This window comes from Balaenoptera physalus, assembly GCF_965194825.1.
Source record: "Balaenoptera physalus genome assembly, chromosome: 16".
NCBI classification, from domain to species: domain Eukaryota; kingdom Metazoa; phylum Chordata; class Mammalia; order Artiodactyla; family Balaenopteridae; genus Balaenoptera; species Balaenoptera physalus.
In genome coordinates this window covers 27,403,675-27,428,469 of record NC_138898.1, presented here as the reverse complement: position 1 = coordinate 27,428,469, position 24,795 = coordinate 27,403,675, and the positions used below count along the sequence as shown (strand labels likewise).

Below are 24,795 nucleotides of genomic sequence, written 5' to 3'. Positions count from 1 at the left end.
CTGCTTCCCTGATTGAGCCTTAATTAACATATGTTTGAAAAAATGAGCCTCCTTAACGGAAGTGAACAACAGTCATGGATTTCTAGGCCTTAGGCACTGAGTCCCTTCCTAGCTACTGTCTCCTCTTCACCGTAAAGCTTTTAGAAAGAGTTGTTTACACTTCTCTCTTTCACTTACCTTTCAGTCTTCAACCTCCTCAATCTGTTTTCTGCCCTTGCAGAAATGGTTTTCAATGTTATTTTGTCTTGTAAGCCCTATATATGCTTTTATACCCTTGACCTCTGTATCAAATAGGGTCCAATCAGGAAACGGAAGCCACATAGGATATTTAATATAGGGAATTGGTTACACTGTTGTCGGAAGGCAGAAACAGCAAAAAGAGGACCCTGAGGAAACAGATATTAGTAACCACAGAATGCAGCTGCCACCCTCAGGCTGCAGGAATTGAGGGAAGAGAACGGATTTTCAAAACCTAAGAGTTCAAAGGAGGCACCCCCCAGTAGCTGGTTCTTGGACCTCCGAGGAAGGGGCACAGCCTGGCGCCCAGAAGGCCTGACCCCATGGGTAGCCCTCAGATGACAGCGGGCTGTGGCTGCCACACTGGTCAGGGGAGCTTCATCTCTTACTACCATTCTCCTGCCGGTTTTAGCCCCAGTTACATCATATTTCTCATATTCAACACCAACAGAAGCCTTTGTACAGACTTTCCTTTGCCTGGAACACCATTTAGGCTCATCTGCCTGGCGTTTTGGTATTTATTCCTCAAAGCGCGCTTCAGTGCCATCTTCTTGGCGAAGTTTTTCCGGACCTTCCGGACTCCGTGTACTTGGCGCCCCCTTGTGGTCCCTTGGTTGGAGGTCGGACCTTGTTGCTTGACCTAAATGAAGAAAAGAAAGCGTACCAGCTCAGGGCGTGTGGCTGCACTCTGTGGGGCTCAGGGGGCTCGGGGGCTGTACCCACGGGCGGCTGAGGGCACGTGCGGGTGACATCTGTTCCGGTTGGACCAAGGGAACGGGAGCCAGAGAGGCCAGAGAGCTCTCCCCCGTTAGCTTTGCCATCGCATCGGACTTGCAGCTTCACTTGGCCACTTCCAGCCATGAAGCTCCTTTTGCTGACTCTGGCCGCACTGCTGCTCTTGTCCCAGCTCACTCCAGGTAACCTGGACCTCTTCAGGGGAGCGGGGGGTGGGGGGGTGTGGGGAGTGTGGAGAATGAGACCTGGTCACGGAATCCCACGGGCGGGGGGGACGAAATAGCATTTACAACCCAGAGTGCCGTGAGCTGTGATAGAGGGGATCTAGGGTCCTGGGGTGCACATGGGAGGGACCAGCCCAGGCTGAGAGCCAAGAGAGTCCTCCCGGAGGGATACTCTTGAGTCCTGAAAAGCGGTTAGAAATTAGAAGGGGAAGGAGAAGAGGTGGAAGTAGGAAGGCTGTCCTGGGCAGAAATCCTCTAATGCAAAGGTCCGGATGTGGGAGAGAGCACCGTGCCTTCAGGAAGCTGGCACAGAATGGAGGGGTGGGTTAAGGGTGTGGCAAGGGGTAAGGCTGAAGAAGCACTCAAGGTCCGGGTCTTGATGAGCGTTGAATGCCAGGTGGGGGAGCCATGGGAAGGCTGAAGCAGAGGAGGGCCATGGTCAAACTTGCCCATTCCACCAACTTTAGCATACCTATCTGGCCCCTCTTGCTCACCTGGCAGAAATTTCTACCCACCCAAGGCTTTCAGCTCACCTGTCCACAGGGTCGGAAGGTGTGTATTTCCTCACCTCAGCCCTTGTATCTGCCTGTGGCAAATGCCTGAAACACCACTCAGCTGGGGATAGAGAGGAAAGCCTTAGAACCCAGGTTAGAAACTGCTCAACCATTTTCTAACTCTGTGACCTCCAGCAAGCAGCTCAGCGGCTCAGAATTGCAATTTCCTCATTTCTCCATCTGCTGCAACAAAGGCGTGTGTATAGTAATATGAGTTTGAGGGAACAACATTGAACACACTGAAATTTTGGTATGCAAAAAAAAGTGTAACTTCTTCATTTTATGTAACTCATCTAAATTTTCCCAGGAACTTCCATCCGGAGGTTGGGACAGTTTGGGGGGAGGGGTGGTGGAGGGCACTTAGGAACTGTGCCTAAACTCAGCAGTTAAATAAATATTCATCAGTCCTGGTTTAAAACAGTTTCAAGTTAATTCAGTCTCTTTTGAATAAATATTCAGTCTTTGAGCATTTCTCCTTCTGCTCCCCGTCTCCTTCCCAGGATAGCACCTGGGTTTAGGAGAAGGTAACTTGATATGTCATGATTTAATTTATTGGTTCATTCAGTAAACATGATTGAATGGATTTCATGTTCTAGGCACTCTGATAGGTGCAGGAGGTAGCACAGTGAACATATCAGAACAAAACAGGTAAGCAAAGTCTTCAGCCTCTCGGAGTTTACATTCTATTGAGAGAAACAGAAAAAAAAATTTTTTTTAATTAATCAATTTATTTATTTATTTATTTTTGGCGGTGTTGGGTCTTCGTTTCTGTGCGAGGGCTTTCTCTAGTTGCGGCAAGCGGGGGCCACTCTTCATCGCAGTGCGCGGGCCTCTCACTATCGTGGCCTCTCTTGTTGCGGAGCAGAGGCTCCAGACGTGCAGGCTCAGTAGTTGTGGCTCACGGGCCTAGTTGCTCCGCGGCATGTGGGATCTTCCCAGACCAGGGTTTGAACCCGCGTCCCCTGCATTGGCAGGCAGATTCTCAACCACTGCGCCACCAGGGAAGCCCAGAAAAAATTTTTTAAATAACTGAAACATACAAAATGTCAGGTGGTGAGTATAATGAGCAGAATAGGTGGGAAAGGGGAGAGCAAGTACCAGGGGGATGTGGATTTGCTGTTTTAAAGGAGTGCTCATGGAATGGGTCACTGTGACCTGAGGGAGAATAAGGGGTGATCCATGTGGATTTGTGGAGAAGAACATTCAAGCTGGAGGGAACATGAAGTGCAAAGATCCTGGGGCAGGAGCATGAGGAGGTAGGGCTCAGTGCTGGACCTTCACTGACTTCTAGCACTATGTCCCTCATGGTGTGTGATCCCGTGACTGATGAAACCTCTTGGTCCTGTCGAGAGCCCCACTGACTCAGCCCTTCATCTCAACCAAATCTTCCATCTTATCCCTAGGTTTAGGCTGTTCACACATAGCCCCTCCCACTGCCTTCTGCATAGGGATCTACTCCTGACAGGTCTCTCAGGCTCGCAGCTCATCACTGGTTTTCCTATCTTCACTAGAGACACAAGGGAACTTGGGGACCTTCTGGGTCTATTTTATGCCACAGGAGAGGAGAGAGAGAAGCTCAGACACTTCCCTCAGCCATTTCTTTCTTTTTTTTTTTTTTTTTAATTTATTTATTTATTTTTGGCTGTGTCGGGTTCTTCGTTTCTGTGTGAGGGCTTTCTCTAGTTGTGGCAAGTGGGGGCCACTCTTCATCACGGTGCACGGGCCTCTCACTATCGTGGCTTCTCTTGTTGCGGAGCACAGGCTTCAGACGTGCAGGCTCAGTAGTTGTGGCTCACGGGCCCAGTTGCTCCGCAGCATGTGGGATCTTCCCAAACCAGGGCTCGAACCCGTGTCCCCTGCATTGGCAGGCAGATTCTCAACCACTGCGCCACCAGGGAGGCCCCCTCAGCCATTTCTAAATCCCCCTCCAGGTGGCACCATAATGTGCTGTGCCGATGCTGTTAGCAATTTTCCTGGGCTACGGTCTGAGGGCAAAAAGTAAATGCCCTCTTCTCTGGCAGTTTCTCCAGACCAATCTGGGTGTTTATAGCAAGAGATTCTCTTGCCCCTGCCCTTCTCACATTACTTATCTCTACTTCCTAGGTGTTCAGGTCGACCAGCAGGCCTTAGTGGGGGAGGGGAGGAAGGCCTCTGTCTCTAGCTTGCTGGTGGGTCCACCATCATCCTGGCTGGCAGAGGCAAGGTGTGGGCTCTGGTGGAGCTCTAAGGCCTCCTCCTGCTGCTGCTGCAGGAAGTGGATTTAAGCACCCCAGTTTCCGCTAGGGAGAGTATTTCCCTCTACTTCCTATTGGGTGTGGTGATGGTAAAGGATATTATATGGAAGTTTCTTTGGCCGGACCCTCAAGCCTTTGCCTCCTATGGCTTATGGTGAGGTGGTATTATCTGAATCCACCAGGCTCAGCTAATAATATATAAAGGAGCTCTTTGAAATTTGGAAATCCCTGACCTTTCTAGATAAATTTCGGTTCTTAAAAGTATTATCTTGCTATAAGCTAAAACAACACATCTCATTTAAGCTGAGCAATGACTTTGTCATTCTAACTGTTGTTTACTATTACCCCAAAGCCGAGAAACTCTGCCCATTTCTGCTTTTCAGCAACCAAAGGGCCTCATGGTTAAAGGGGAATGATGTATAACTTTAATATTTTCAAAATTTTTAGTTCATTGTGTAATTTGGGACATATATATAAAGCCCAAGAGCCCAGCAGAGGTTAGATTTAGGTGTGATATGTCACACCCCTTTCCATTACACCTCCTCATAGCACCCAGAGTTCTTCCTTTATAATTTTCAGCCTAGCTCTAGTCAATCAAATATCTGCGTAGCTATTTCTTGAATAGTTGTTTCTCATCTCCCTTCCCCAACTAGACTGGAAGTTCTCTGAGGGCAGGTATCTGTCTCTAACTTATTCATAATTGTATCTCCAGTGTATAGGCTTCTCAGTCTACACATGTATTTCCCTAGGATAGACATCTAGAAAAGAAATTGCTGGTCAAGGCTGCACAATCTGAAAATGTGCTAAGTAGCTTCCAGAGAGGCCGAAACAAAATGTGTGAGACCATCTTTCCTCTCACTCTCAACAACAATTCATCTTGACACTCTTGAATTAAAAATTGAGATTTCATTGTTAAATGGTGGGGGGGGGGGTTCTTACCTTTTTTGTAAAATAAAACACAATTACAGATACTGAAAACCACATAAAACAAATGTGCAGCTTAATGAACTGTTATAAAGCACACACCCTTGTAACACCATCCAGGTCAATAAACAGGACATTGACAATCACCTCAAAAACCCCTCCACCTGGGCTTCCCTGGTGGCGCAGTGGTTGAGAATCTGCCTGCTAATGCAGGGGACACGGGTTCGAGCCCTGGTCTGGGTAGATCCCACATGCCGCGGAGCAACTAAGCCCAAGAGCCACAACTACTGAGCCTGCGCGCCTGGAGCCTGTGCTCTGCAACAAGAGAGGCCACGATAGTGAGAGGCCCACACACCGCGATGAAGAGTGGCCCCGGCTTGCCACAACTAGAGAAAGCCCTCGCACAGAAACGAAGACTCAACACAGCCAAAAATAAATAAATAAATTTAAAAAAAAAACAAAACTCTACCTATGCCCCATCACAACTGTCTCTTTCCCCAAATTAAGTACTATCCTGACTTTTATAGCGATCAACTATTTGTGCACCTTTATAGTTTCATTGCTAGGGCTGCATCCCTAGAAACCCTATTTTTGCCATGCCCGCTTTTAAAATCTAACATTTCTTAAGATTTTTAGTTTTTTAATTTACTGGTTATATCTTCATCCCTTTCTTGTCTCTATAATTTATCTGTTGGGTCATTTGACCCATAGTTTCCCACAGTACAGATTTTGCTAATTGCATATTCAAAGTGAATTCAACGTGTTCCTCGGACCTCTGTATTTCCCACAGATTGGTGACTGGATCCAGAGGTTTGATCAGGCTCAAGTTCTACGCTTTTTGGCAAAACGTTGGGGGATGGTATTTACCTTTTTCATCAGAAGGCAAATAATATGTTTGTTATCTCTCTTTTAGTGACAAATTAATGCTCAAAGCCGAGATGCATTAATTCTTTGCCTATTGCAAAATGGTGATATTCTATTATGTGATTTTCACTAGTTAGCTGGAATACTAATATAATAAAGACACTCCTCACCATCTACTATTTGGTTACACAGCAGTACAGTTCATATAAGAAAGACAGAATAAATGCTTGGTGATTTTTCTTTACATATGAATCTGCAAGATAATGATTTCTTTTCCTATCATCCACCAAATGTGACAAAATAGTTTTTAATATCATCATAAACTCATAAATTTAAATATATTTGATGACCTTTCATTCATTGCTGTCTTTTTTTATCAACTTATTTATTTTATTTTATTTATTTTATTTTTGGCTGCTTTGGGTCTTTGTTGCTGCACGCGGGCTTTTTCTAGTTGCGGCGAGCGGGGGCCACTCTGTTGTGGTTTGTGGGCTTCTCATTGCGGTGGCTTCTCTTGTTGCGGAGCACGGGCTCTAAGCATGTGGGCTTCAGTAGTTGTGGCATGCAGGCTCAGTAGTTGTGGTGCACGGGCTTATTTGTCTTCCCAGACCAGGGATCGAACCGTGTCCCCTGCATTGGCAGGCAGATTCTTAACCACTGCGCCACCAGGGAAGTCCCCACTGCAGTCTTTATTCTTACTGAAACTCAGCCAGTGGAAGCCTAAGCCTTATTTTACATATCCCTGTTAGTCTTTGATAGTTTCCTTGTGATAAAGTCCATCTTATAAACACCACGAAGGACACACCTGCAGTCTGACAAAGTTAAACATATTAACTTACTGAAGCAAAGGAAAATACACACCAAAGGAACTGTGGAACATCTCACCAAATGAAGGAACAAATAGGGTTACTATAGGATTAAGGAGAATAGCAGAGTTTTAGATAAAATGTAAATGAAGCAGAGTTTGATAGACTTCAAGGGCCACAGGATGGTGTGTAAAGAGGTTAACATCTGTTCTAGGTCCCATTTCCATGGAAAGTACAAAATTAAGAGAAATGTGGAATTTTATATCCCTAAACTCTTTCTCTGACACTCTGTCCCTGGCTCTGAAATAAAGGTTGCTCTTCTGTATAAAAAGACTCGATTCCTCAGGGAAAAATGTAACGTTCCAGCCTTGCCGATATGATTTCAAATACAAAGTTTCTGATAGGTGTGATTTGAGAAAACAGGGTTTCTTAGCACTTCGTCCTTTTATTAATTTACAAAAGCAGTTTCACTGGTACACAACTGGTTATCTGGTGTGACAAGATATTCTGGGCTCATCTTGTACAACTCCTGCACCAGACCTTGAATTAGCCTTTTCTTCAAAAAGCCCTAATTTTTTAAGTAGGAAAATGGTATTTAAAAACTGTGATCTAGATGCTGGAGACATTAATGCTACTAAATTAGCCCTTCTTTCTACATCTTTTCAGAGCACGTGAGAAAATCAACACATTGAATATATATGAAATACTTAATGAATTCATATTGATAATTCCTATTCAAAGTGAAGACTTCAGGATTTGTACTAAAATATTCCATATTACTTCTGTATGTTCTTTCTTCTGCACCAATATTCTCAGATATACTGTGTACTTCTTCGGCATTTTCAAGTCATCTTTTATTTGAAGAAGGTTTTCTTGAATTATAGTTTGTAGTATTTTTTCTGACATCTTGCTCTGATTTTCTTTCTCAAGGCCTCACCTTGTCTCTGTTGAATCTCCTTTCCCTATCCTCAGTATTTGTCACCTTCTATCGATTTTTTTCACCTTCTATCGAATTTTTTTCCTTATCATTTCTTTTTCACCAGTTTTATTGAGTTATCATTTACATAAGATTAAATGTCCACATTTTTTTAAATTTATTTATTTAATTTATTTATTTTTGGCTGCACGTGCGCTTTTTCTAGTTGCGGCGAGTGGGGTCCACTCTGTTGTGGTGCGTGGGCTTCTCATTGTGGTGGCCTCTCTTGTTGGAGCACGGGCTCTAGGCACACAGGCTTCAGTAGTTGTGGCTCGCGGGCTCTAGAGCTCAGGCTCGGTAGTTGTGGCACATGGGCTTAGTTGCTCTGTGGCATGTGGGATCTTCCCGGACCAGGGCTTGAACCTGTGTCCCCTGCATTGGCAGGCGGATTCTTAACCACTGTGCTACCAGGGAAGCCCTAAATGTCCACATTTTAATTATACAACATGAGTTTCAACAAATGTATACATCCATGTAACCACTACCACAGTTGTAGTATAATACACTTCCATTACCCCAAAAAGATCTCTCATGCCCCTTTGCAGTCACCTCCCCAGTCCCCCAGACACCAGCTATGACTAATCTACATTGTGTCACTTTAGTTTGGCCTTTTAGAATTAAACAACAGGAAGGCCTTTGTGCCTGGATTCTTTAACTTAGCATAATGCTTTTGCAATTCATCCATGTTGTTCATGTATCGATATCTTGTTACCCTGTGTTTCTGAGTAGTATTCCATTGTATGAATACATACCACAATTTGTTTATCAATTAACTAGCTGTTAGATATTTGAGCAGTTTCCAGTTTTTAGCTATTATAAATAGAGCTACTATGAATGGTCCAATGAAGTCTTCATTTCTCTAGAGTAAATAACTAAGGGTGGAGTTGCTGGGTTGTATGATAAGGCTATGATAAACTTTATAAAAAACTGCAAACTGTTTTCCAAAGTGGCTATACTATTTTGCATTCCCATTAGCAATAAGAGATTTACAGTTGCTTCACATCATTGTCAACGCATGGTATTTTCTGTCTTTTAATTTTAGCCATTCTAGTGGGTATGTAGTTTTAACTGTTGTTTTACTGATGGCTAAAATATTTAATGACTAATCATATTAAACGCATTTTGATGTGCTTATTCGCCATGTATATGTCTTCGTTGGTGTAGTGCCCGCTTTTAATCAGGTTTTTTGTTGAGTTTTGTGTTCTACATATTCTAGGTAAACATTTTTAAAAAGATGTATGCTTTGTAAATATTTTCTTCCAGACTGTAAATTGCCTTTTGATTTACTTAACAGTGTCTTTTGAAAGGTAAGAACTTTTAGTTTTGAAGAAGTCCAATGTGTTCATTTTTTCTTTTGTGGCTCATGTTTTTGTATCTTATCTAAAAAAAAATCTTGCTTGACACAAGGTCAGAAACATTTTCTCCTATAGTTTCTTCCAGGTTTTCTATTGTTTTAGCTCTTACATTTTAGGTCCATGATTCATTTTGTGTACAGTGTGGGGTAAGGGTTGAGGTTCATTTATTTACACATGGATGCGTGGCATCATTTAATGAAAAGAATTTCCTTTTCCCCCTTTGAATTACCTTGGCACCTTTGTTGAAAATCAGTTGACCATATAGGTTGGGATTAGTTTATGGACTGTCTCTGCCATTCCACTGATCTACATGTCTATTCTTATGCCAATACCACATTGTCTTGGTTACTATGACTTTGCAGTAAACCTTGAAATCAGGTACTGTGAGTCTTCCAACTTTGTTCTTTTCCAGATTGTTTTATCTGTTTTAGGTCAATTGCATTTTCATATAAATTTTAGAATCAGCTTTTCAATTCTACAAAATAGCCTGCTGGAAATATTCTTGGGACTGCATTGATCAATTTAAGGAGAATTGAGATCTTATCAAAATTAAGTCTTTGAATCCATGAACATGGTATCTCTCTCCATTTCTTTATGTCTTCCTTTCTTTCTCTGAAATGTTTTGTGGTTTTTATATTTTACATATTGTAGTAGGCTGAATAATGACTCCCCAGAGATGTCCAAGTCCTAATCCCCAGAACCCATGAATATGTTACCTTATATGGTAAAAGAGATTTTGCAGGTGTCTTGAGATGGGGAGATTATCTTGGGTTTTCTGGGTGGACTCAATGTAATCACAAGAGACCTAATAAGAGGGCAGCAGGAGACCAGATTGTGGAGGAAAAGATAAGAAAATGGAAGCAAGGGGTTGCAGTAATGTAAGGAAGGGGTTACAAGCAAAGAAATACAGGTAGTCATTAGAAGGTGAAAAGGGGAAGAAAATAGCTTCTGCCCTAAGAGTCTCCAGAAGGAACCAGCCCTGCTGGCACCTTGACTTTAGCCCAGTGAAACAATAAATTAGTGTTGTTTTAAGACACTAAGTTTGTGGTAATTTTGTTACAGCAGCAATACGATATGAAACTAATACACATATATTTTGTTAAATTCATCACTGTTATGTATTTTTAAGCTGTTGTAAATGATGTTTTTAAAAGTTCAGTTGTTTGTTGCTAGTATATTGAAATACAGTTTTTTTTTATTGAAGTAGAGTTGATTTACAATGTTGTGCCAGTCTCTGCTCTACAGCAAAGTGACTCAGTTATACACATACAGACATTCTCTTTTTTATATTCTTTCCCATTATTGTTTATCACAAGATATTGAATATAGTTCCCAGTGCTATATAGTAGGACCTTGTTGTTTATCCATCCTGTATATAATAGTTTGCATCTACTAATCCCACACTCCCAGTCCATCCCTCCCCCACCACCCCCTCCCTTGGCAACCACAAGTCTGTTCTCTATGTCTATGAGTCTGTTTCTGTTTTGTAGATAGGTTCATTTGTGCCATATTTTAGATTCCACATATAAGTGATATCATATGATATTTGTCTTTCTCTTTCTGACTTACTTCACTTAGTATGATAATCTCTAGTTGTATCCATGTTGATGCAAATGGTGTTATTTCATTCTTTTTTATGGCTGAGTAGTATTCCACTGTATATATGTACCACATTTTCTTTATCCATTCATCTGTCGATGGACATTTAGGTTGTTTCCATGTTTTGGCTATTGTGAATAGTGCTGCTATGAACATAGGGGTGCATGTATCTTTTTGAATTATAGTTTTGTCCAGGTATATGCCCAATAAAAAAATGGGCAGAAGACCTTAACAGACATTTCTCCAAAGAAGACATACAGATGGCCAGTAGGCACATGAAAAGATGCTCAACATCACTAATTATTAGAGAAATGCAAATCAAAACTCTAACGAGGTACCACCTCAAACTGGTCAGAATGACCATCATTAAAAAGTCTAGAAATAATAAATACTAGAGAGGGTGTGGAGAAAAGGGAACACTCCTACACTGTTGGTGGGAATGTAAGTTGGTGCAGCCACTATGGAGAACAGTATGGAGGTTCCTCAGAAAACTAAAAATAGAATTACCATATGATCCAGAAATACAATTGATTTTTATATATTAATCTTATATCCTGCAACCTTGCTAAACTCACTTATTAGGTTTCATAGCTTTTGGGGGGATTTTATACATAGATGATCATGTCATCTTTAAACAGTAACAGTTTTACTTCTCCCTTTAAAATCTGTTTGTCTTTCATCAATAAGTATGATAGTATCTGCAGGATTTTCACAGATGTCCGTAATCAGGTTGAGGAAATTTTCTTCTATTCCTAGTCAGTTTAGAGTTTTTCTTTTATCATTAACGAATGATGAATTCTGTCAAATGCTTTTTCTGCATCTATTGAAATGGTCATATGATTGGGTGGGGTGCTGTGGTGAATTATATTGATTGATTTTCAAATGTTGAATTGACCTTTACATTCTTGGAATGATTCACACTTGTTATGATGTATTATCCTTTTTATACATTTCTGGATTCAGTTTATATTTTGTTAAGGATTCTCACATCTAGTTTATGTGGGATGTTAGTCTGTAAGGATTTTTACATCTAAGTTTATAAGGGATATTAGTCTGTAGTTTTATTTTCTTGGAATGTCTTTGGCTTGGGTGTCAAGGTAATGCTGGAAGACTTTGAAAAGAATTGATATTATTTCTTTCTTAAATACTTGGTAGAATTCCCCAGTGAAGCCATCTGAGCCTAGAGTTTTCTTTGTGGAAGGTACTTATATACATATTCAATTTCTTTCAAAAATTAAGAGGTTTTAGAGTTATCTATTTCTTCATATACGAGCTTCAGTACTTTGTGTTTTTCAAGTAATTTGTCTATTTTATGTAAGTTGTTCAATTTATAGTCATAAAATTTTTTAAATTATGTCTTTATTATCATTGTAATATCTATAGAATCTATAGTGAGGTCCTCCTCTCTTTCTTTTTTTTTTCTTGGGGCGGGGGGGTGGGATGCTGTGCTGCAGGGCTTGTGGGATCTTATTTCCCTGACCAGGATCAAACCCGGGCCCTCAGCAGAGGAAGTGCAGAGTCCTAACCACTGGACCGCCAGGGAATTCCTCTGTTTTTCATTCTTGATAATAAAAATTTATGTCTTCTCTTTTGTTTTCTTCCTGGTCAGCCTGCCTGGCTAGAAATTAAGCAATTTTTAAAAATATTTTCAAAGAACCAGCTTTTGGTTTTATCTATTATTTTTCTATTTCTTATTTTATTTACTGTTGCTCCGATCTTAATGATTTTTTTCTTCCACTTACTTTAGCTTTAATTTGCTCTTATTTTTCTCACTTCTTAAGATATAAGCATTGATCATTGATTTAAGACCATTCTATCTAAAATATGCTTTTTAAAGTATAAATCTCCCTCTAATTACTACTTTATCTTGGTTCCACAAATATTTTTATGTATTGTACTTTTAATTTTAGTCAATTCAAACTTCTCGAATTTCTCTTCTGATTTCTCTTTCAACCATTAGCTATTTACCAGGACATTGTTCAATTTCCTAGTATTTAGGGATTTTCCAGGTGCATATCTATTATTGATTTTTAGTTTAACTCTATTGTGGACAGACATACACCTTTGTAAGACTTCAATCCTTCCATTTTTATTGAGATCCTGTATTACCCAGAATATGGTATATCTTGGTGAATATTCTGTGAACACTTAGAGTGTTCTGTAAATATCTATTAAGTCAAGTTAGTTGATATATTCTATATCTTCTATTAACTTGTTCTATCAATTGTTGAGAGAGGAATGTTGAAATCTGAAATTATAATTGTGAATTTGTCTATTTCTCCTTTCAGTTCTTTCAGCTTTTTGTTTCATGTATTTTCAAGCTCTGTTTTTTGGTGTATTTGATTTAGGATTAATATGTCTTTTTGATAAATTGAGACTGTCATCATGAAATGACCTGTTTATACTTAGTAATTTAGTTGGTTCTGAAATCTACTTTTTAAATATTAGCATAGCTAATATGTTAATAATACTCCACCTTTCCTTTGATTAGTGATTTCATGGTATTTTTTTTATCCTTTTACTTTTTTTAATTTATTTATTTATTTATTTTTGGGTGTGTTGGGTCTTCGTTTCTGTGCGAGGGCTTTCTCTAGTTGCGGCAAGCGGGGGCCACTCTTCATCGTGGTGCGCGGGCCTCTCACTGTCGCAGCCTCTTGTTGCGGAGCACAGGCTCCAAACGCGCAGGCTCAGTAGTTGTGGCTCATGGGCCCATTTGCTCCGCGGCATGTGGGATCTTCCCAGACCAGGGCTCAAACCCGTGTCCCCTGCATTGGCGGCAGATTCTCAACCACTGTGCCACCAGGGAAGCCCTATCCTTTTACTTTTAACATAGCTATGTCTCTACATTTAGAATGAATTTCTTATAGACAGCATGTGATTAGGTCTTGCTTTTTCATCCAATCTGACAATTTCTGCCTTTTAATTGAGATGTTCAGACCATTTATGCTTAATATAATTATCAATATGGTTGCATTTAACCTACCATCTTTCTATTTGTTTTCTATCTGCCTATCCTTTTTGTTCACTTTATCTTCTTTGCGTCCCCTCTTTCAGATTACTTGAGTCTTTTTATGATTCCAGTTTGTATCTAGTATTGCCTTAATAGCTATACCTCTTTTTTTTAAATGGTTGCTCTAAGTTTTACATCTTCATGTTTGGATGGTTGCCAAATTGGTGTTTCTGTAGGAGGAGAGTAGTAATGTTACTGACATTACTCCTCAAATCTTCTTAGTTTTTAAAAATCTGAAGAAGTCTATTTCTCCATTTGGGGAGGATTTTTGCCGTGTAAAGAATTCTGGATTGTCTTTTTTCCTTTTGTTGTTTTAAAGATACCTTTCTACTGTCTTCTCGTGTATGGTTTCTGATAAGAAGTCTTCTAGGGCTTCCCTGGTGGTGCAGTGGTTGAGAATCTGCCTGCCAATGCAGGGGACACGGGTTCGAGCCCTGGTCTGGGAGGATCCCACATGCCGCGGAGCAACTAGGCCCGTGAGCCACAATTACTGAGCCTGCGCGTCTGGAGCCTGTGCTCTGCAACAAGAGAGGCCGCGATAATGAGAGGCCCGTGCACCGCGATGAAGAGTGGCCCCCACTTGCCGCAACTAGAGGAAGCCCTCACACAGAAACGAAGACCCAACACAGCCATAAATAAATAAATAAATAAATAAAATTTAAAAAAAAAAAAAGAAGTCTTCTATTATTTTTACCGTTTTTCCCATGTACTTAATGTGTCTTTTCCTCTAGCTAGTTTTAAGATTTTTAACGTGATTTTCAAAAATTTGATTATGTTATGGCTTTGCATAGCTTTCTTTAGATTTTATTCTGCTTGGGGTTCACTGAGGTTCTGGATTCTATGGGTTTATAATTTTCATCAAACTTGAAACTTTTCAACCAGTATTTCTTTAAAAACTGTTCCTGCCTCAGAATGAGGGAAAATATTTGCAAACAAATCAACGGACAAAGGATTAATCTCCAAAATATATAAACAGCTCATGCAACTCACTATTAAAAAAACAAACAACCCAATACAAAAATGGGTAGAAGACCTAAATAGACATTTCTCCAAAGGAGACATACAGATGGCCAAGAAGCACATGAAAAGCTGCTCAACATCACTAATTATTAGAGAAATGCAAATCAAAACAACAATGAGGTACCACCTCACACCAGTTAGAATGGGCGTCATCAGAAAATCTACAAACAACAAATGCTGGAGAGGGTGTGGAGAAAAGGGAACCTTCTTGCACTGTTGGTGGGAATGTAAATTGATACAGCCACTATGGAGAACAGTATGGAGGTTCCTTAAAAACTAAAAATAGAATTACCATATGATCCAGCAATCCCACTACTGGGCATATACCCAGAGAAAATCATAATTCAAAAAGACACATGCACCCCAATGTTCATTACAGCACTATTTACAATAGCCAGGACATGGAAGCAACCTAAATGCCAATCGACAGACAAATGGATAAAGAAGTTGTGGTACATATATACAATGGAATATTACTCAGCCATAAAAAGGAATGAAATTGGGTCATTTGTAGAGACGTGGATGGATCTAGACTGTCATACAGAGTGAAGTCAGAAACAAAAAAACAAATATCGTATATTAACTCATATATGTGGAACCTAGAAAAATGGTACAGATGAACTGGTTTGCAGGGCAGGAATTGAGACACAGATGTAGAGAACAAACGTATGGACACCAAGCGGGGAAAGCGGCGGGGGGCTAGGGGTGGTGGTGTGATGAATTGGGCGATTGGGATTGACATGTATACACTGATGTGTATAATATTGATGACTAATAAGAACCTGCTGTATAAAAAACTAAAATAAAATTTAAAAATTAAAAAAAAAGTTTCTGTCCCTCCCCCTTCCTCTCCTTTTGGTAATCTGATTGTATGTAAGTTATACTGCTTGTTATTGTCCCATGGGTCACTGATGTTCTGTTTTGGGGGTTTTTTTCCCAATATTTTTTCTCTCTACTTCCTTTTGGATAGTTTCTGTTGCTATGACTTCAAGTTCATTTATCTTTACTTCTGCAGTGTCTATTGTTAACATCACTAAGTATGTTTTTCATTTAATATTTAATGTTTCATCTCAAATTTTCTTAATCATTTAGGGGTTTATTTCAGTTTTGTTTGTCTGATTTTTACTACTTATAGCTTTCATTTGAACAAATTTACCATTGGATAAACTAGAAAATTTTTCTTCTTTTTTTTCCAATATTTTTTATTGAAGTATAGTTGATTTGCAATGCTTCAGGTGTACAGCAAAGTGATTCCGTTTTATATATATGACTATATATGTAACTTTTCAGATTATTTCCATTATAGGTTATTACAAGATATTGAATATAAGTCCCTGTGCTATACAGTAGGTTCTTGTTGTTTATCTAGTTTACATACAGTAGTATATATCTGTCAAATATTTTCATGTGAATTTTTTACATCTTTATTTCTCTCCTCATAATGTTCATGTTTTCCCCAATCTTCTTGAGCTTATGGAGTGTATTTATAATAGTCGTTTCATCATTCTTGTCTGCTAGTTCCATAATCTTTTTCATTTCTGGGTCTGCTGATTGATTTTATCCTGGTTGTGGTTCATACTTTCCTGCTTTTTTTTTTTTTTTTTTTTTTAATGCCTGGAAAATTATTTGGATTCTTGGCACTGTGGATTTTATACTTTTGGTTACTGGATTTTTTTTTTCCTTTAAAGAGTATTGGTTTTCGTTCTGGTATGCAGTAAGTTAGTTGGAATCAGATGAATCCTTTCAAGACTGACATTTAATCTTTTTAGGATGGGTATGGGACATCCTTTAATCTAGGGCTAATTTAGCCCCACCATGCTGCAGATTTTACAAGGTCTTTCCACTCAGGCAGGTGGGGACACAAGATATTCCCAGTCCTGTGTGATCACTGGGAATTGTTTTGCCTACTTCCTTTCGGTGGTTCTTTCCTAGGCCTTTGGTAGTTTCCTCTTACACTTGCACAGATAATACCTAAAGACTAGAGGAGTGCTCTGCAGAGCTCTGTAGTATGCCCCCTCTGTGTGTGTGTCTCTCTCTGTCTGTGTGTCTGTGTATAGCCCCCTCTTCTTTGATTCTGGGACCCACAGATTCTAGCTGACTTGACCTCCTTGAACTCCTTGAACCTCAATTTCTACATCCTCCATTCAGTAAGATCACCAGGCTTTGTTTGGATTCCTCTTCCTGCACTACAGCCCAGAAACTGCTTCTAGTCCGTAAACTGGTGCAACTAGAGGGCTCATCTTGTTTGTTTCCCTTCTCTCCAGGATCATGTTTGAAAATCATTGTTTCATATACATTTGGTCCAATTATCTTGTTGTTTAAAGCAGGAAAATCAATATGGCTCCTGTCACTCCATCTCAGCCTGAAGAAGAAATCCCATTTCTTTTTTTTAATTTTTACATTTTTTCTCTTCTATTTCTCTTAAAATATTATCCATTGAGATTATTTGCTTTTGTATCCCTTTCAGGTTAGACTTTTTTCTGAAAAGAATTTTCTTTAATTCCTAATTATATCTGTCACTGCACTTCTGAAATTTTTAATGCTAGTGAATTTTATGTTATCTTATTTACTACATACAACTCTCTAAAATAGGTGCTATTATGTCTTTTGTTTTCAAAAGAGAAATATGAAGCTCTGTGAAGGGAAGTAACTTGCTCAAGATCTCCCAGTTTACATGTCGTGGAGCCAGCTTTCAAATCCAGACTTTGGGGGTTTCAATAGGTGGGACAGTTCCTGGAGCAATACTCACTATCAAATTAAAACTTCCATACCAATATTGTCTTAGAATAGTTTTTAAGTTTTAAAGAAACTTAAAGACTGTGATGGGTCAAATTTTTTACCAAGCTTCATTTCAGGCAGTTGAGAAATACCCCATAGCCATCTTAGTGTCTCCATAATCCATCTGACTGAAGTAAAACCCCAGATTTCTCTCAGTTTATTTTTTCAGGATCTGGTGCTTGTGATGGCAGTTTGCTCAAGGTTCAGAGAAGTTGTAAAAGATAATTTTTTAAAGTAAACTAACGATTCTCATACGGATATAAAAATGAGCACATGTTAAAGATTTTATTTAACTCATAATGAGAGAACGAGGCAGATTTCGTAACTGGTTTAAAGCATAAAGGTATACACACACCACTATATATGATAGATAATCAACAAGGACCTACTGTATAGCACAGGGAACTCTACTCAGTATTCTATGATAACCTATATGAGAAAAGAATCTGAAAAAGAATGAATATATGTATAGGTATAACTGAAACACTTTACTGTACACCTGAAACTAACACAACATTGTAACTCAACTATACTCTAATAAAATATTTTTTAGAAAAATTTTAAAAAGCATAAAGGTATTAATGGAGTAAGGGAATCTTGAAATGAATTTACAAGACAGAAACTGGTTCTTTTTTCCCCCATGGGGCAGGGGAAGGGAGGGAGTCAATTGAATCCCTGTGGAACAGAACTTACTTGAATATATAGGGAATAATTATTTTTGCATTACTATCATTAATCAAGAGCTCATAGAGATGTAAAACTCCCACATAATCAGAATCAGATAACTCTGGAGTCTGTGATCTGTCTAGACCAGGGACTTCTGACACTATTGGCAATTATTGACATTTTGGCACTGCTGGCATTTTGGGCTAGACAGTTCTTTATTGTGGCTGTCCTGTGCGTTGTAAGATATTTAGCAGAATCTTTGGCCTCACTAATTGCCAGTAGCACCCCACACCAGTTGTGACAACTAAAAACGTCTCCAGACATTTCATTGACAAACATCCCTTGGGGAGCAAAATTTCCCTATTTGAGCCAAGTTTTCCTCTAAAACACGAATTTTCCCCAGTCTCCCCCATACTGGTCAAAAAATAATCTCAAAGAAAACTTATTCCTAATCACAAAATAAACTTGGTCTAAACCTACAACAGAAAGAAGGAAATAATAAATAAAAAATTAATGAAATAAAGAATAGTCAAAGCACCAAACTGCCTAAAGAAAGTAGTTTCACTGACACAAATAGAGGTTACAGACTTTATTCAGCTGATGGACATCAGTGAGCAGCTGAAGACCCAAGTCAGGGCAGGCTTGGAGTTTTTATAGAATAAAGAGAAGAGAGGGGTGCATGTTCTTGTTTGGGTCAAGTAGCAGATTTCATCTTTAACTGCTGCAAAACTTGTGTTTGGAATAACTAGAAACTGTTCCAGATTTTTGTGTCTCTTGGTTGAGGCCATTGGTGCAATCCCATCCCCAAAGCTGTCAGAGCAGTTCTTTTGAGAGCTGTTTTTGCAAGTCTTGAGTTTGTCGGTTAGTCAGGATTCTGGGGCAGGAAAGGTATCAAAACAATACGGATGGTTGTTGCCAGGGGCTAGGAGGAGGGGAGAATGAGGAGTTATTGCTTAATGGGAATAGAGTTTCAGCTTTACAAGATGAAAAGAGTTATGGGAATGGATGGTGGTGATGGTTGCGCAACAATATGAACATATTTAATACCATGGAACTGTACACTTTAAGATAGTTAACATAAATTTTATGTCATGTGTATTTTACTGCAATTTAAAAAAACATAAGTACAGCCACCTTCTTGATGATAGGCCTTGGCAAAGACAAAACAAAACAAAAATAAGGATGTGAAGAAATTGATGGAATTTTAGCCAAATATATAGATATGTATAGTGTGTGTGTGTATATCTATATATATATACACAATGAAATATTACTAAGCCATAAGAAAGAATGAAATAATTCCATTTGCAGCAACATGGATGGACCTGGAGATTATCATACTAAGTGAAGCCATATAGGGAAAGACAAATATCATATAACATCACTTATACGTGGAATCTAAAATATGATACAAATGAACTTATTTACAAAACAGAAACAGACTTACAGACTTCCAAAACAAACTTATGGTTACCAAAGGGGAAAAGGGAGTTGGGGAGAGATAAATTAGGAGGTTGGGAATAACATATATACTCTACTATATATAAAATAGATAACCAACAAAGACCTACTATATAGCACAGGGAACTATACTCAACATTTTGTAATAATCTATAAGGGAAAAGAATCTGAAAAGAATACATATTATAGCACTGTGCTGTACACCTGAAACTAACACAATATTGTAAATCAACTATACTTCAATTTTTGTAATTTAAAAAAACAATACAGATGAATGCTGAAAATATTATGCTAAGTAAAAAGAAGCCAGGCACAAAATGCTGCACATTGTATGATTCCATTGGCATAAAATATCTAGATTAGGCAAGTCTGTAGCGAGGAGGGCATACTGGTGGTTGCTCAGGGATGAGGAGAGGAGAAATGAAAATGCTTACTGGGTGCAGGGTGTCTGTTTGGGATGATTAAAAAGTTCTGGAACTAGACGGTGATGATGGTTGCACAACACTGTGAGTGTAATTAATGCCCCTGGACTGTACACTTTAAAATACTTAAACTGATAAACTTTATGTTATTTGTATTTTACCACAATTTTTCGAAAGGGAGAAGAAGGGAAAAAAAGAGAGGACCAGGGTCAGAGTCAAAGGAAACTGAGCACCCTCTGTCACGTCTGTTTTAATCCTTTTACAGACAATTCAAATCCAGAATCTACCTCTTCTTAGGACTGACACTGTCTCTGTTCTTCTTTCTTTTCAGGTAGCACCCTAAGATGCTGGAATCTTCATGGCAAATGCCGCCAGAAATGTTTCAAGAAGGAAAGGGTCTATGTTTACTGCACAAATAATAAAATGTGCTGTGTGAAGCCCAAGTACCAGCCAAAAAGCCTTCCATGGAAAGTTTAAGTTCTTGGAAACCTAAAGTCATCAGAAGGCAGGTGAAGCTACGCTGAGTCTGACCACAGTGGATGCTCAAACCCCGTCAATAAACACTTCTGGCTGACCCCTGTGTTTGCCTGTTAGTCTATCCAGAGGTTGTCAGGAAGTCCTCTTACAGATGGTCCATTAAGTCGAAACTATTTTCGTTATAATAATAAGACATTATTTGCCATTTCATCTCACTTTCTCACAAGTGTGAAATTTTCTGGAATCTACACGACACACAATAATATCATTCTGGCAGCTAATGAAAGGTGTGCTTATGGATCCTTACGTTTTTAGAATTTTTTAAGATAGAACCTTAAGGTATAAATGTGTTCATTTTCAGAGATTAACTCAGGTTGTTCTCAGTAATTCTATGGTACTCTTATTAGCTATCTTTAGCTATATTATTAATCTCTGGAAACTCATTGTCATCTAATAAATCACTGCTTTGAAATTCCAAAATTTTCCTTTTACCTATGTGGAAACACAACAAAAACTAAAAACATTTTGTTGTCTACAGGATCTGGGAGTCCCAGGGCTGGGGTCCTAGGGTTAGTGCCCACCCACTGGTGAGTAGAGCAGGATCCCAGGGTCTCTGGCTTCAGGGCTCTTGGGGTCCCAGGGTTAGTGCTAGTGCACTGGTGTGCAGGGTTGGGTCCAGGGCCCTCTGGTGGACAGAGCCATGTCCCAAGGCAGCTGTGGGCTCAGGGAGTCTTAGGGCAGTTAGGCCTGCTGGGGTGGGGCTGTGTCCCTGCCCAGCTAGTTGTGTGACCTGAGGTGTCCCAGTACTAGTGCCAAAAGGCTAGTGGGTGGAACCAGGTCTCCCAGAACTAATGAGCTAGAAAAAGGATTCCAAAATGACACTTGCCAGCACCAGTGTCCACATGCTAGGATTAACTCACAAAAATGGCTGCCACCAGTGTCTGTGTCCCAGGGTGAGGTCCAGGAGGCTCTCTAAGATCAGCAGGTGGGTCTGACCCAGGCTCCTTTCAAATTACTGCTTCTGCCACAGGTCCCAGAGTGTGTGAGATTTTGTGTGTACACTTTAAGACTGGAGTCTCTATTTCCCACAGTGCTCTGGCTGTCCCAAAAGTAAGCCCCACTGGCCTTCAAAGCCAAACATTCTGGGGGCTCATGTTCCTGATGCAGAACTGCTGGGCTGGGGAACCTGATGTGAGACTCAGATCTCTTGCTCCTTGGGGAGAACCTTGCAATTGTAATTACCCTCCTATTGGTGGATCGCCCAGTCCAGGGGATATGGGTCTTGACTCTACCATGACTCCACACCTCCTACCCATCTCATTGTGGTTCCTTCTTTATATCTTTAGTTGTAGAAGCAACAGACAACCTTTAAATAACTATTATAAATATGTCAAGGAAATTAGAGGAAAAGATTGACTGAAAGGATAATTTAAACCAATACACAGAAAAATAGTGTATCAGTTTTCTATCAGTGCATTACAAAGCACTCTAAAACTCAGTGGATTAAAATAACAACTACTCATTATTTCTCAGAATTATGTGTGTTAATTAAGTGGTTCTTCTGATATTCTCATCTGGGGTCACTGATGTAACTACATCTCTCTCCATATGGCCTCCCCATTTCAAGGAAGTTAACCTTGGCTTCTAACATGATGGCTAGGTCTAAGAGGGTAAGCCCCAATATGCATCATTTATCAAACTTCTGTTATTATGTTTTCTTAAGTCCTATTGGTCAAAGTAAGTCATGTGACCCAGGGTCAATATGGAAAAAAAACTGCACAGGAACATGAATACTGCAGGCATGATTCACTGGGGATCATCGGTGTATCAGTCTGTCACAAATGGAATCTCTAAGAATAAACTGGGCATTCTAAACTGAAAAATACAAAATCTAAAATTAAGGATTTATTGGTTACGCTTAACAGCAGACTGAGCATAGTAGAAGAAAGAATCAGTAAGTCAAAGACAGATCAATAGGAAATACAGTCAAAGCACAGAGAGAAAAAAGAAATGCAGACTAGAACAGAGCATGAGAAACTTATGGGACAATATCAAATGGTCTAACATATATGTAGTTGGAGTCTCAGAACAAAAAGAAAGAGAGAATGGGGAAGAAATATTTTTTAAAGATAATGGCTGAAAATTTTCCAAAATTGTTGAAAGACATTAATCCACAGACTCAAGAAACTTAGGGAACTCCAAGCAGGATAGACACAAAGAAAATCAAAATAGCATAGCATAATCAAACTGTTAACAACCAAAAGAAAAAGTACTTCCTGATAACTGTGAATGTTTCAAACAAAACATGTTCAGGAATTTAATGGAGAAAATTAGAAGCCCTTATTGAAAGACACTATAAAAAGCCTAAATTAATAGAGACATAATATTTCACAACTTAGATAACTCAGTATCTTAAAGATGTCAATTCTACATTAATTGTTTCCTAGATTCATTGAAATTCCAGTCAAAAAACTAACAAAATTTTTTCCAGAATCTGTTCAAAATTGTGCACATATAAAAAAGTATTTTGTTGGGCTTCCCTGGTAGCGCAGTGGTTGAGAATCTGCCTGCCAATGCAGGGGACACGGGTTCGAGCCCTGGTCTGGGAAGATCCCACATGCCGCGGAGCAACTGGGCCCATGAGCCACAACTACTGAGCCTGAGCGTCTGGAGCCTCTGCTCCGCAACAAGAGAGGCCACGATAGTGAGAGGCCCGCGCACCGCGATGAAGAGTGGCCCCCGCTCGCCGCAACTGGAGAAAGCCCTCACACAGAAACGAAGACCCAACACAGCCAAAAATAAACATAATAAATAAATAATAAATAAAAATTAAAAAAAAAAAATATTTTGTTAGGGACATAGATGTAGATGACAAAAATATCAATAAAGCACAAATATAGGATAATGGTTAACTCTAAGAATATAGGAATTGCAAAAGGTAATGCTAATATTCTATTTTTTTATCTGGATGGTAGTTATAGAGATGTTTGTTGTCTTATTGCTTTTTATACTTTTATATATTTTTAAAATATTATTTTGCTTTCTCAATATATAATAAAACCAAGCATTTTAAAAGGAGATAAAACTTATGAACAGAAAAAAATGCAAAAACTAAATCAGCTAAAAATCCTAGAAAAAAAATATTTAAAAATTACATATCCTATAAAATATTTTTTCAGAATACGTAAAGAACTCTCAAAACTCAATAAAAAGAAACAAAACAACCTGATAACAAAATGAGCAAAAGATTTGAACTGACACTTCACCAAAAAATTTACACATGTAACAAATAAGCACAAGAAAATGGATAGATATTAGAGAAATGCACATTAAAATCACAATAAAATACTGCTACACACATATCAGAGTGTCTAAAATTAAAACGATTGACCATAATGATTGCTGATGAGGAACAAGGGTCGGCAGCTGAAGCTATTGTACACTGCTAGTGGGAATGTAAAATGGTAATACGACCCCTTTGGAAATAATTAGGCAGTTTCTTAAAAAGTTTAATGCACCACAGGATCCAACCACTCCACACCTAGGTATTTACCTAGAAGAAATGAAAACATGTCTACCCGAGGACTTATGAGTAAATGTTCACAGCAGCTTTATTTGTGGTAGCCAAAAACTGGAAAAAATCCAAACGTCCATTGACAAGTGAATGGATAAACAAATTGTGGTGTACTGGAATACTACTGGTATAGTGGAATACTACTCAGCAATAAAAGCAATTAACTATTGAAACTCTGAAAAACATGAATGATTATGGATGATTCTCCAAATAATTATGCCAAGTGAAAGAAAACAGACAAAAATGAATATATATTGTATTATTCCTTTTGTAAAAAACTCTAGAAACTGTTAATATGTAGTAAGAGTATATCAGTACTGGAACAGGGCAGAAGGAGGAGAAACAGGGAGTGGTATTAAGAAGGGATTACAAAGATACAAAGATGCACAAGGAAACTTTTGGGGATGTTGGATATGTCCATTATCTTGATTTTGGTGATAGTTTCATATGGGTGCACATGTATGATAAAACATCAAATTGCACACTTTAAATTAGTACAGTTTATTATATGTCAATTATACCTCAATAAAGTAAATAAAGAAATAAACAAACAATGCTTTTTAGGAGAAAAAAAAAAGGCTAAAGGAAAATAGATATTTTTTAAAAGAGATAGAGTAACTGAATCGTATGTGATGAAACCAAAGAGGTGGACAAGGGCTAGATCTTGGAGGACTTCCCAAGTTAAAAATTATTTTGCAAATATAGATACAAATGGCAGACAACCCATTTCAGGCAACAGATCATCCCCAAATCTTCGGTGTTCCTTCAGCCTTATCTTCCCTGATAGCTATTGCCCACTTGGTAATTGGGCGCCATCTAACTGGAAGACTCCTGGAATCACTGCTGATATCCCGGTAGGTTCACCCAGTCCTCCCCTTC

The 24,795-nt window shown here is 39.1% G+C and overlaps 1 protein-coding gene across 1 annotated transcript; it reads left to right on the top strand.

Annotated features, from left to right (window-relative positions):
• Positions 1 to 600: 600 nt before the first annotated feature.
• On the top strand, positions 601 to 23,183 carry LOC309646194 (beta-defensin 36-like). Its single transcript, XM_082432275.1, has 2 exons — positions 601 to 1,154; positions 20,197 to 23,183. Exons 1-2 carry the CDS (start codon positions 1,097 to 1,099, stop codon positions 20,340 to 20,342), a joined length of 204 nt encoding a protein of 67 aa, XP_082288401.1. The 5' UTR covers positions 601 to 1,096; the 3' UTR covers positions 20,343 to 23,183.
• Positions 23,184 to 24,795: the final 1,612 nt, after the last annotated feature.

What these genes read in the sequence shown, in the direction of transcription:
- LOC309646194 (XM_082432275.1), top strand. Translation starts at nt 1,097, where the DNA reads ATGAAGCTCCTTTTGCTGACTCTGGCCGCACTGCTGCTCTTGTCCCAG. An exon ending in CTTGTCCCAGCTCACTCCAG is followed by an intron (nt 1,155 to 20,196) that starts GTAACCTGGACC and finishes CTTTCTTTTCAG; the next exon opens with GTAGCACCCTAAGATGCTGG.